Source organism: Salvelinus alpinus, chromosome 23, assembly GCF_045679555.1.
Source record: "Salvelinus alpinus chromosome 23, SLU_Salpinus.1, whole genome shotgun sequence".
Lineage (NCBI taxonomy): Eukaryota > Metazoa > Chordata > Actinopteri > Salmoniformes > Salmonidae > Salvelinus > Salvelinus alpinus.
In genome coordinates, this window is record NC_092108.1 from 29,651,563 (window position 1) to 29,665,209 (window position 13,647).

Sequence of the window (13,647 nt, forward strand, 5' to 3'; positions counted from 1 at the left end):
TCAATCTTTCTGATAGTAGACTACTAATACTGTAGGCTGACTCGTAGGCTCCTACAACAACAAAAAATAGTTATAAATCGAGAGTAAAATAATAAAACGACTATTTTAATGCATGATATATGCTCCAGCTATTCGACCGTGTTTCCAGTCGGTGTAAAAGAGACGGTGGACACAATCGCACCAATCACAAGCTGGCTTTGAAATACCAGCCAATAGAAAGTCAGACATATGAGAGAGAGGCGGTCGTGTTTGGGTTTGTTTTCAGACAGGTGTCGCATGTAAACCTGAGTCTTCCGAGCTAATATTTCAGAGATTATTTGAAATTTACCTAGTTCACAGGTAAAAACAACATCGGACTGAAAAATGAATTGTCCGCCATCGAAAAGGGTTTATGCAGATTTGCCCGTATGGATCGTAGAAGACCACTGTGATGTAAGAACATTTAGCTAGCAGTAGCTATATTTAGCTAGCTAGAGTTAGCTACATGTTTGTAATATCTAACGTTATCTTGCTAGCTAGTTGCACACTGAAAAATACAATGTATTCCCCATTTGAATGTCTCTACAATGGCGATCTACAGTACATCACTGTGCGATGCTACCTCACTTTCTCAAAATAGCAAATTCCCTAGCTGGCTAAGAGATCACATTACATTTGCTTAGCTAGCTGGCAAGCTAACGTTAGCTAGCTACTTTACTAAGGATTCATGCATGCTTACGCTATAATTGTGACTAGATCAGGTCTCCTTTCTGGTTTTGAACAACCAGGCTTTTGTTCCAACACATCAAATGCAATACTTTGTTATCCAGACTGGAGATCATGATTTTTGTTGATTATTTGAAAGGTAACGTTAGCTTAGTGCTGGAACAAAAGCCTGCACACTCAGTAGCTCTCCAGGACCCTCTGGGCTAGATATAGATAGGTACCACTGACCCCCCACCCAGTCTTGCTTGACGTAGACACATTGTTTTAATTAATTTTGAGAATATCTTTTATCTGCTGCATTGTGTCCCTCAGGTGGTAAGTCCTATATATCGGGCTATAGCATCAAGGCACTTGCCGCTGAAGAACATCAAGATGGTCCATCTGGATTCCCACCCAGACCTCCTCATACCTGTCAATATGCCTGCAGATACTGTGTTTGACAAGGACTCCTTGTTCAGGTGGGATTACTGATGAACCGGGAGACTGGCCTGTACTGTACCGGCAAACAAACTGTATGGACATGGACATGCCATCGTCCCACATTTTATATATCCTTGAAATCTTTGTTTGCTAAGTTACCTCTTCAGGTAGCCTACAGCACAGACTGACATTCATTCAATTTCACTGAATTAATAGGGCATGACATGACCAGTATTAGCATATACATTACATGCATTCACTCACTGATCATGTATTGTTCTTTTTTGCAGTGAGCTGAGCATTGAGAACTGGATCATGCCCATGGTATATGCTGGGCATGTGTCTCACGTGGCATGGCTCCATCCCTACTGGGCACAGCAGATCAAGGAAGGCGAGCACGCCTTTTCTGTGGGAAAGGACTCCTCCACAACCACCATCAGGTAATTAACCCACCTGACACGACACGGGTTTTGTTAGCCAATCACTTCCTGATTTTCTGGATTTCTTATACAGGAAGGTATGGTTTGACCCAAATACGTTTCTTATTTGTACTTTGTTTGATTTTGTTTCAGAGTTACAAGTAAGGACGATTACTTTTTAAGTGACGGCCTGTATGTTCCTCAGGATCAGCTGGAGAATCCTAAACCTCTGGGACTGAGTGTTGTCTTAGTGAACCCTGTGGCGTGTTGCCAGAGGAAAGACATGGAAAGGGACATTGAGAAGAGCTCTGCCAAAAGACCCAGGATAGAGAACAAGGGAGCTGGGGATGTGAATGATGCTCAACCCTCTGCTTCAGCTTCCAAGTCTGAAAGCAGCTCTAGTAGCTGTACTGACAGTGTTCAGCCACCTGGTGGCAGTATAACCTCAGGGAGCAGCAGCAATGGCAACAACAGAGAAGAGGAAAAGGAACCACTCAAAAAGCCTTGTTTGAAGACTGACAAGGATGAGGGTTCAATGACCTACGCTGTGAACAGCCTTCTCTCCGTTATCAAACAAACTGATCCATACATACTTGACATCGACCTTGATTTTTTCTCTTGTAAGAATCCTTTCAAGGAGATGTATACACAGGTAAAGGCAATTATTGGTTACCGTTGGATACCAGAGGCTTAACCTTCTCAAGAAAACATATACTGCTGAGATGTTGTAGATATCTTACTTAGAATCAGCAGAAGTGTTGTAAGATGTTTAGACATGTTGGTTTTTCCTTGGCATTCATCTCATGATTTGACATCATCAGTTTTACTCCCCCTCTGTATACCATAGGATGAGTACAATATTCTACAGGAGCTGTACAGCTTCAGGAAACCTAGAGAAGACCCAGACGAGGTGAGAGAAAATACTGTCTGTTCTGAAAGTGTTATGTGTGTCGGAAGGTGTCTCTGTATCAGAAGCATGTGGTGTTTCTCCCCTGCTGTACACTACAACTGTGTCATGTTGTGTTGTTTTCAGGAGGAGTTGACAGAGTGTGTGGAGAGACGTATCCGGCAGCTGGAGGATCTGGAGGCAGCATTTGCAGACCTGGTGGAGGATGATAGTGAAGAGACAGTCAGGCGCTGGGCTGCCAACCCTGGGTAGGATAAATCTCCTCTACCTTCCTAACGGTATCTGGGCTGGCGATGCTGAGTAGATCTCCTGTACCTGCCAGGCAGTAACTTCTGCATCAGCCCAACTAGGCCTAATCCTCAGAACCCTTCTATCCTTAGAATCCTTCCCTCAGCACTGGCCAGCTTAAAATTGGTACTGGAGAGAGATTTGATAAGATTGAGATCTACTTATGATTATTTCCCCACATATAGTCCCTTGAGAAAGTATTCACACCCCTTGTTTTTTTCCACATTTTGTTGTGATACAGCCTGAATTTAAAATAGATGAAATTGAGGTTTTGTCACTGGCCTACATACAATACCCCATAATGTCAAAGTTGAATTATGTTTTTAGATTATTATTCTTTACACATTAATTAAAAATGAAAAGCTGAAATGTCTGGGGTCAATAAGTATTCAACCCCTAGGGGAAAAAATAGGAAGGGAAGCGCTGCTAAGGTACACAATAGTCGATTTTGGTGGACTGAAGGTGTTCTTTGGTAAAAGGGGTCATTGGTCATCAAAAAGAAAGGAGGACCAAGGCACTCTTCATGTAATTAATTAAAATGCCTTTATTTGTATGGCATGTTCAATGGAAACAAAGTTTACCAACTCCGACGCGTTTCGGCTGCTTGGCCTTCGTCATAGAGTACAAAGAAAGGATTTTGAACAGCTTTTTCCAATCAGCCCTGATTTGAAGAGGGAATGGATCAGCATCAGAACACCTAGAAAGATATTTAAGGTTAGAACTACGACTGGGCAAAGTGCCAAGAATAGGAGAGCCATCTATTCCATAGTACACTAGAACACAGCAAACATGGACAACATAATTGAGGGCAATGGAGCAAAATGTCCACTAGATGACAGCAAATGGACCTATCACGACCCGACAGGAAGGGTGAGAAATCCATATCCTCATTTAAACCAGGGTACTTAGTGCCCTGTAGTTTGTAAATCCAGATCTTCATTTAAACCAGGGTACTTAGTGGCCTGTAGCTTGTAAATCCATATCTTCATTTAAACCATGGTACTTAGTGGCCTGTAGCTTGTAAATCCATATCTTCATTTAAACCAGGGTACTTAGTGGCCTGTAGCTTGTAAATCCAGATCTTCATTTAAACCAGGGTACTTAGTGGCCTGTAGCTTGTAAATCCATATCTTCATTTAAACCAGGGTACTTAGTGGCCTGTAGCTTGTAAATCCATATCTTCATTTAAACCAGGGTACTTAGTGGCCTGTAGCTTGTAAATCCAATAACTTTCTTTTTGGTTTAGCTGTGTAAGACGGTCCCCTTTTCTAATTGAGGCCGGAACGTGATTAATACCCATGGCTTGTAGGGAGGCTGGGTTGCCATGGTGTAAGGACTTGTAGTGCCTTGCCATGGGGTAGTCTTCATTGCCTACCTATGGGTATTGATCATGTTCCAGCCTCAATTAGAAAAGGGGACTGTCTTAAATAGCTAAACCAAAGGGAAAGTTTGGGGATTTACAAACTACAGGCCACTAAGTACTCTGGTTTAAATGAAGATATGGATTTCTCAACTTTCCTGTAGGGTTGTGATTAGGGATGCACAATATATCGGTGAACATATCGGAATCGGCCGATATTAGCTAAAAATCCCAACATCGGTATCGGCCCGATGTCTAGTTTAACGCAGACATGCAAAACCGATGTCAAAGCTGATGTGCATACCTATATAACGTAGGTACATGACGTAATGACGCCACGTAAAATGTTGCGTTACACGTGCAACACAGCATTCCTAACCTAGCCCACAATGTCTGCTGTGTGGATCGAGCAGACAACAAGTCGAGCAGTTATTTGAACGAGTAAGAACATTTCAGCGAGACAACTCAAAGGCGAAATCCATTAACACCAAGATAATGGAATTCATTGCCCTTGACAATCAACTGTTTTCTGTCATGGGTGATGTTGGCTTTCGCCGACTGGTCGCACTACCGGAGTTACACAGTAATAGCGTCACTCCTATTAGCTTTACGACATACTATGGAACGCCGTTTGGGTCTTTACGTGTCAAAAACGATACATATCATAACACTATTTGACGCATTAAATAAGCTTGTAATTTGACATGTCAAATAACAGCACTAGTACAGAATGTTGTGTGTGATGAATTTGCACATGCAAGCCAAGCGCCCCCACTACTATCAGTAGCACTGTCAAAGCTGTACAAAAAAAGTCTGCAAACAAGCACACACTGGCCACGAACGATGTGTTTACAATACTGCTTTGGTAATATGGCATTATTTGTTTGACCGAAACTTCTGGGGTAGCTAGCTAGTTTTATCTTACTTAGCTAGCACCAATACAACCAGCCTGAAAACAATGACCAGTAGAAACTGCAGTCATTTTCATTATTCTTAACAATGATTTAGGAATCCTTGTGAGTAAGTATTAGCTAGGTAGCCACTTGTTGTCTTCCTATTGAAATCGAACTTCAGTTCATGGAAATAAGTGGCTAGTCAGCTAATTAACCCTGTTGCCCAAAGCTCATTTTATAAGCAGACAGCTTGCTTCATCTGGCTAGTGAGGCTCGACCGGACTGGGTTATGTGTTGTGAGGCTAGCCACAATAAGGATTAGGCACAATAGTGGAATTTGCGGTTTGCCTTCAAAATGAAAGTGATGCAGAAGGTTACAATTAGTTGAATTATGCCATATTTAGACTAGATCAGGTTAAACAAGGTTGGAATGTGAAGCAATGAAATGGGGTATCAGTCTACTCGGTGACACCCACAGAACACAACTGTGAAGGCCAAATATACACTGGAGTTGCTTACCAAGAAGATATTGAATGTTCCTGGTCTAGTTACTGTTTTGACTTAAATTGTCTTGAAAATCTATGGGAAGTCCTGGAAATGGCTGTCTAGCAATGATCAACAACCAACTTGACAGAGTTTGAATATTTTTTTAAAAGAATAATGTGCAAATAATGTACAATCCAGATGTGCAAAGCTCTTAGAGACTTGCCCAGAAAGACTCACACCTGTAATCTCTGCCAAAGGTGATTCTAACGTATTGACTCAGGGGTGTGAATACTTATGGAAGTGATATATTTCTGTACTTCATTTTCAATAAATTGGCAAACATTTAAACAAAACACTTTGGCCTTATAGGGAATTGTGTGTAAATGGGTGAGCAAAACAATTAATTGGATACATTTTTTATTCAGGCTGTAACACAACAAAATGTGGAATAAGTCAAAGGGTATGAATACTTTCTGAAGGCACTGTAGATCTAGGCCTACTCTATCTGCAGTGTGTCTTTCCCATGAACAACTGATATAATACCTTTTATCCAAGTTTTCCTCTGGGGTTGATCACCTCTCTGTTTCCTGCCTCTCACACAGTCTGAATTAGATTAGGCTGACATTAGGATATCATTTTAGATAGAGAGATACTCTACAGGCGTGGTACTGTCAGGCTCTGCCTGGAGGTGATGATCATGGTGGAAAATATTGGAAACTTATTTTGAACGTTTTTTTTTTCTCCTGTTTTTAGGATGACCTCTCTGGTCAAACTGGTGGGAAGCCTGCGGAGTCGAAACGAGGCCCCTGACTACGAAATGGTAAACAGCTTTTTTCACCGACATAGTCATCACCATTTAGTTTTTTTTAGTTTTTTTTTTACATTTCTAATTTCAGGGAAGGAAAATAAGATGAGGAAGAACATAATGTAGGCCTAATTAACAGTTCGATTAGATCATTTAATATAGCCTGTCCCGTTAACAGCTAAAAGGGTTTTCTTTTTGCTCCCTGCCTCTTTCCAACCTTTTACTCTGAAAGGCACCATGATGATTAAAAGCTGGCTTTCATTATGTGGTTGGCTGACATTCTCTCCCTTCCTATGTGATGGTTATGATGATGATGAAGGTGCACCAGGCGGGGTTGACCTGTGACTACTCGGAGCTGCCCCACCACATCAGTAGTGAGGAGGAGGTTGAGAGACTGGTCCTGGCGGTGGAGCTCGTCCTGGAGGCCCTGCCGAAGCCCACCCTTGTCACTGTCTCCAGGTACGTCAGCGCCACTCACACTCCCTGGAAAACAGCCATCTTACTTATTCAAAGAAAATGGGATTTGTAGCTTGCTGAAGGACATTGGACATGTATCAAACAGTTTATTGTTGACAGCTATCAATTTGTTATTTGCAAGATGGAAAGTTCATGAAGTACTGACTCATTCACTTAGTGTTTGTTAGCAAAGGCAGATGTCAAAGATGTGAATATGTAGTCTTGACGCATATAGACACGGTTTGTTCTGCTACTAAGAAATGTGATCTAATCTTTAAATAATGTAGATTTTACATCAATTGACACAAACACCGTAGTCATTGTATTTTCAGCAAAGTTGTTATTTTTCATGCAAAGCGCAGTCCATTTAACAAAGTATAATAACACATCACCTTTGACTGGATGACATCATTTTTGAATGACTGAATTACAAGATTCTGTTCAATCGTGTTATTGGACAATTTGACAGCTGATTGAATCACTGTTTTGTTTGGCAGATCCAGTCTGGATGAGTACTGCCCAACTGAACAGGTAAACTCCATCCAGAGTAGGATACTAGCCGTCCTGGAGTCTTTATATGGCTCGTTGGATGTCCATAAGGAGTACGAGACGACACCAGAGGACAACCTGCCCAAGGCATCATGATACAAATCATCGAAATTTGAGATGCATCCATCGAATTACTGACTTTCACTCAGAAATGATGCACTGGTGTCAGTGTGAGGATTCAGCCTGAAGATGCACACATGTACTTGTTAATTTGAAAGGCTTTAAGCTCAAAGTATGAATTAATGGTTGAAAATCAAGATAGCATGTCTACCTGCTCCTGTTATTTTAGTTTTTCTCAGGTAGACAGATGTATCAAATATATCCATATTTACCTGACCATTGTTGTGAATCAGATGCTGTACAATTTAATGAGGACAGTTTTTATCATTTGTGTTCCGTTACTTGTTTGACACTTTCTTGCCCAGTCCTGACAATATTGGATGCAGGCATAATTCACGAAGTGAACATTTGACTATGGAGCCATTTTACATTAAATGCAGTGATTGCACTGGCAAATTGTTCAACTGTATCTAGGAATTTTTCATGAAATTAATATTATTTTTGTGCACATATCTATTTCCCTTTGCTCATTTTGCAACTCTTTTCCCTTGATGCAGAAGTGTTGAGGACCCCTTTTTAATATTTTTTTATTGTGTTTTTTTGTACTTCAAAGCAGCAAATGAGTATGACTAGATCCTATCCTACCCCACCCACTTCAGTTTGTTTGCTACCATTGCCAGTTGCTTAGCAACTCTATTCAGTACTTTCACATTTTCATCTCACTGTTTGTACAAATTTATAAATAGATTTTTCTCTCAGTCAAGACTATTACATATTATTACAAAACTTTAATGCCTTGGTTGTCAATGCAGAGTACAATTTGTCCCAACTACAGCACTGTCATTTTGAGTGTACAATAATAATGGTTGTACATTAATATATGACACTTTATTTAATGTGATTCTCATTTAATTCTTACAGATGTGCTCCATAATATTGTTCTAATTTTGAACGTCTTCCAAGGAAAGATAGGATACCCATCAGAGGAGGCCATATTTGTCAGGAAATGTAATCTATTACATTTTCCGTGGTTATAATAGACTCAATGGGATTGTTTTGTTTCTTGTTTTAATATTGCCTGTGTTATTTTGAACAGAGCTGGTGCATTTATTTTTATTTTTTTATCACCTGTCGTGTCTTTGGCTATGCCGGATTAATTGCTATGACATACTATTCTATAAAATAATTTCTCCGTAATTAATATTACCTGATTGAACTAATCATGTAAATGTAATTAACTAGAGAGGGACACCACGAAAGAATATTTATAGAGCTGTTATCTTCCGAATAAACTCTTAAAGATTTAGTAATATTTTACATCCATAGCAGTCAACATTAATCGTCATCTTATTCAGTCTCATCTGAAAGTTGTAAATCCTTGGTTATCTGCAAGAATCCTGGCTAACAAGTTGAATCAGCAATACAAAATTGGGTTTAATTATTTATTTACTAAATACCTAACTAATCACACAGAATCACACATACACAATTAAATCATAACTTGATTACAAATTGCCGTCATAAAGGAAAACGTCCCTAGCGGGCGGAACAGATATGACAGCTTGTTACACAAAGGAAAGGGGGCTGGGTTTTAGTGAAAGAGCGGGAGACTGGAACAGAGGCGAAGCTGTGCTATCGTAAATACAGTATCTTATGCATTCTAAATTACCGCCCATTTGGAAAAGGAAAATGCAATAAATATTTACTCTGAGCTGCGCTTCAGTAGGTTGGTGGTAGATGGAAGACCGTGTTGCCAAACCGAGTCCTCTGTCCTTTGAAGAATGTCTCTGGTGGTCACTGGATACGTTGTAGTAACGTCGTTGTGTAGTAGACGGGATACTCTGACTGTCCTTCCTAACCTGCGTTTGTAGCAGCTGTTGCTAACTCAACGGCTAGGAGGTATCACTTCTGTAGTGAATACGAGTTCAAAGTTCATACCATTCACAACCAAAGTTCATGCTGATGTTGGCTTAGTTCTGTAGTTATTACCTGAACCATTCTGACATGGGATCGTCACCCTCATCTCCTCGGAACAGAAGGTTATATTTTTGTCAATGGCTTTATATAGTGGAGGGAGAGGGGTGTGTCTGAAAAGTTTGTAACCCATGTCTCTTCACAGGGGCGGGCCCCTGGTTGAGCAGAGGCCCAAACTTATGAAAACCCAAATCTCATTTGGAAGCTAAAATTACATTTCATCTCTTCACAAATAATTTCATATTCAAACATTTCAATTAAACAACAATTCCATGTGAATCAGATACCTCTGATGTTTAGACTTTCCACAGTAGAGTTTGTCATTCTATCATTGATGAGAATGTGTCAGAGGGCAAGCGAACTGACATAATATACCTTAAGTACCACCGCATATGTTCAGTTGGTCGGATTACCAGAATATAGTTCATTTCCCCCCAACTTCTGATGTTCCCAGAATCTCTATGTTAACCAAAGGGGCTTTCTAATGTCACATCAGTAGGGAAGAGGAACGGGGGAGGGGGGAAAGAGGTATTTATGACTGTCATAAACCTACCCCCAGGCCAACGTCATGACACACCCAATTATAATATTCATAGCTTTGCATATGATATCTTCATGCATCCTGAGAGTTGGAATCAGCATTTCATATTGCCTGGGGTAATTCACAACAAACACACACCGACTCAATTAAGAGGACATTGATGCTCCTCAAACATAATCATATGATTTTATTTTGGGGATTGCAGCCCACCATTTAAAAAAGAATTTATACCACAGCATGATGTAGCCTATTCCACACATCAAGAACATTCTGTCTGTGCACAATCTCTGCTATTTGATGATCCAATGGCTGCGTTTATGCAGGCAGCACTATTGACACAACTTAGTCCTAATACAGTACCATTCAAAAGTTTGGACACACCTACTCATTCAAGGGTTTATCTTTATTTTTACTATTTTCTACATTGTAGAATAATAATGAAGACATCACCTATGAAATAACACATATGGAATCATGTAGTAACCAAAAAAGTGTTAAACAAATCAAAATATATTTGAGATTCTTTAAAGTAGCCACCCTTTGCCTTGATGACAGCTTTGCACACACTTGGCATTCTCTCAACCAGCTTCACCTGGAATGCTTTTTCCTCAGACTTGAAGGAGTTCCCACATATGCTGAGCACTTGTTGGCTGCTTTTCCTTCACTCTGCGGTCCAACTCATCCCAAACCATCTCAATTGTGTTGAGGTTGGGTGATTGTGGTCTCCTTGGTCAAATAGCGTATTGTCCTGTTGAAAAACACATATTAGTCCCACTAAGCGCAAACCAGATGGGATGGCATATCGCTGCAGAATACTGTCGTAGCCATGCTGGTTAAGTGTGCCTAGAATTCTCAATAAATCAGACAGTGTCACCAGCAAAGCACCATCACACCACCTTCCCCATGCTTCACGGTGGGAACCACACATGCGGAGATCATCCATTCACCTACTCTGCGTCTCACAAAGACACAGCGGTTGGAACCAAAAATCTCAAATTTGGACTCATCAAACCAAAGGACAGATTTCCACCGGTCTAATGTCCATTGCATGTGTTTCTTGGCCCAATCAAGTCTCCTATTCTGATAGGTATCCTTTAGCAGTGGTTTCTTTGCAGAAATTTGACCATGAAGTTCTGATTCACACAGTCACCTCTGAACAGTTGATGTTGAGATGTGTCTGTTACTTGAACTCTGTGAAGCATTTATTTGGGCTGTAATTTCTGAGGCCGGTAACTCTAATGACCTTATCCTCTGCAGCAGAGGTAACTCTGGGTCTTCCATTCCTGTGGCGGTCCTCATGAGACCCAGTTTCATCATACCGCAGTTTTTCAACTGCACTTGAAGAAACTTTCTAAATTCTTGAAATTTTCTGGATTAACTGACCTTGATGTCTTAAAGTAATGATGGACTGTCATTTCTCTTTGCTTATTTGAGCGGTTCTTGCCATAATATGGACTTGGTCTTTTACCAAATAGGGCTACCTTCTGTATACCACCCCTACCTTGTCACAACACAAATGATTGGCTCAAATGCATTAAGAAGGAAAGAAATTACACAAATGTACTTTTAACAAGGCACACCTGTTAATTGAAATGCATTCCAGGTGACTACCTCATGAAACTGGTTGAGAGAATGCCAAGAGTGTGCAAAGCTGTCATCAAAGCAGAGGGTGGCTACTTTGAAGAATCTCAAATATAAAATATATTTTGATTTGTTTAACACTTTTTTGGTTACTACATGATTCCATATGTGTTATTTCATAGTTTTGATGTCTTCACTATTATTCTACAATGTCGAAAATAGCACAAATAAAGAAAAATCCTTGAATGAGTAGGTGTGCCCAAACTTTTGACTGGTACTATATAGATATATATATATATATATATATATATATATATGATATTATTTTGTGTGCAGTCATATTCAAGACCATTTCAACAACTTAAGCCATTGCAATGAACCTACACAGTGAGTGAACCACATTCTTATTCCCCACCATATCAACTCTGATACTTCCTTCACACTGTTTGTGTGCCTAGTGGGTCATTGTCCATCACAGACATAACCTTGATGCTTCCCTCCACGGGACTCAGACCAGTGTTCTGTATCCTGTATGCAGACCGCTATCCCATTGTAAAGGATGGTGTTGGACCGAGCATTGAGATGGGCCTGCGTGCTTAGCCTACTGATGCCCCAAACCAAGGCGGTTGGATCTTGACACCTTCCCTCTGACTGGCATGTCTTGGCTGCCATGGATGGGATCAGGAAGGCTTCACCATCCAAATCAATTAGGTTGACCAACCTATTGAATACGCTCCAGTGAAGCCTGCAAAGAAGTGTACTGTCTGGAGAGTGGAGTCAGTGGAACATGAAAAGTAGTTATGTGCAAGAAAGGGATCTCAAATGGGTTGTGAGACCCAAGGTGTGCTAGAAATGTGTAATGTGTGAATTGTTATAACATCCTTTGCAAACAGAGTAAACAAGACTTTTCTGTGTTAAAGCAGAGATAGAACAGCTCATACGAGTTGCATCCCCAACAGAACAGGTCTGTGAGAACCTTCAGAGATGAGTCAGCAACCTCCAAATATTAAAGTTATGTAACCTTTTTTTAATGCACCTGAAGGCTGTTGGGTAGAGTGGTTGACTTTAAAGAACATAATTATTTTGTGCCTTTAAACATTTTTCTGACTGACACCCACTTCCTTTTTTCCTCATGTATGTTGTGCAGTCTGTCAGCTGTTGTTAAATAATGTAGAGTAAACTGAGGATGTATCACACTACTGCACTAATAGGAGCCTCCCCACTGGGCACAGACGTCAATTCAATGTCTATTCCACGTTGGTTCATCATAATTGTATTGTGTGTGCCCAGTGGGTCATTTGTTTTTTGTTTTTTCAGCCTCCGATGTTTATCTATGAGGGGAGATGTCTTCATAAATGAATAAAAGATTGAAAAATAATTTACTTAAATAGGCTAATGGTTTGATTAAAAAACCTAGGCCTACATGTTCTGTTAATAAGAGCCCGAGGATGGCCAACAAGGCCCATTAAAACATGGCTCTTTATGAAGCTAAATGATCCTTAGTATGACCTTCTTAAAACAATTCCATACAGCTTAGTAGAACTCCCCCCCCCCTGGCTTAGACAGAGCTTAGACTGTAGAGGGTTAAAGGATGGCTCATTATGTCTTTCCAGTGCTTAACTCCACATCATCAATAGACACTGTAGCTTTCATTTCCTGCTCTGAAGGGAATTATGTCAAAAGCCACCTGTTAATTTATCCTGGCTGATACCTAGAACAGAGCTGCCTGGCTCCCTAACAGTTCAGTGAAGTGTGTTATTGTCAATACGAGGAACCAACTAAATAACCAACATCAAAAGCAACAGATCAGCAGAACATGTATCTCTTGCTGCATCTCTTGCTGTATCATTCCCAGTACAGCTAACTGACTGACATTACAGGAGCCTACTAGACCAATGCTTTGCAGTTCCAATTTTTAAACCATTCCATCAAGTGAAATGACCCCTATAACATTGGAATAGATTTTGAATTGTTTTAGTTTCCCTGTGCTGGATGATGGATTGGGTAAGAGTATCAAAAGACACCTGGGATATTGTTAACCACGCTATGGCACTAGCAAGCAAGATACAACCTGGAAACAAGTAGAAATCTTGGTTAGATTTAATTTGCAACCTGGAAAGGTTTAATCCTCAAAACACATTGCTTTATTGTCCTCAATTCGTTCCACACTAAAATAGGCAAAAAATGGCGATAGGGGAGAGTG

General features: G+C 40.3%; 1 protein-coding gene across 1 annotated transcript; it reads left to right on the plus strand.

Annotated features, from left to right (window-relative positions):
• The first annotated feature begins 219 nt into the window (after positions 1–219).
• Positions 220–8,106, plus strand: c23h5orf22 (chromosome 23 C5orf22 homolog). The gene is made up of 9 exons (XM_071361874.1): positions 220–432; positions 1,018–1,163; positions 1,416–1,565; positions 1,698–2,196; positions 2,392–2,454; positions 2,578–2,699; positions 6,232–6,298; positions 6,603–6,742; positions 7,237–8,106. Exons 1-9 carry the CDS (start codon positions 364–366, stop codon positions 7,382–7,384), a joined length of 1,404 nt encoding a protein of 467 aa, XP_071217975.1. The 5' UTR covers positions 220–363; the 3' UTR covers positions 7,385–8,106.
• The last annotated feature ends 5,541 nt before the right edge of the window (positions 8,107–13,647 follow it).

Bases quoted from the DNA above. Each gene is read 5' to 3' on its own strand.
- c23h5orf22 (XM_071361874.1), top strand. From the start codon at position 364: ATGAATTGTCCGCCATCGAAAAGGGTTTATGCAGATTTGCCCGTATGG. The intron at 1,566-1,697 runs GTAATTAACCCA...ATTTTGTTTCAG, and splicing joins TCCTCCACAACCACCATCAG to AGTTACAAGTAAGGACGATT. The intron at 2,197-2,391 runs GTAAAGGCAATT...TGTATACCATAG, and splicing joins TCAAGGAGATGTATACACAG to GATGAGTACAATATTCTACA.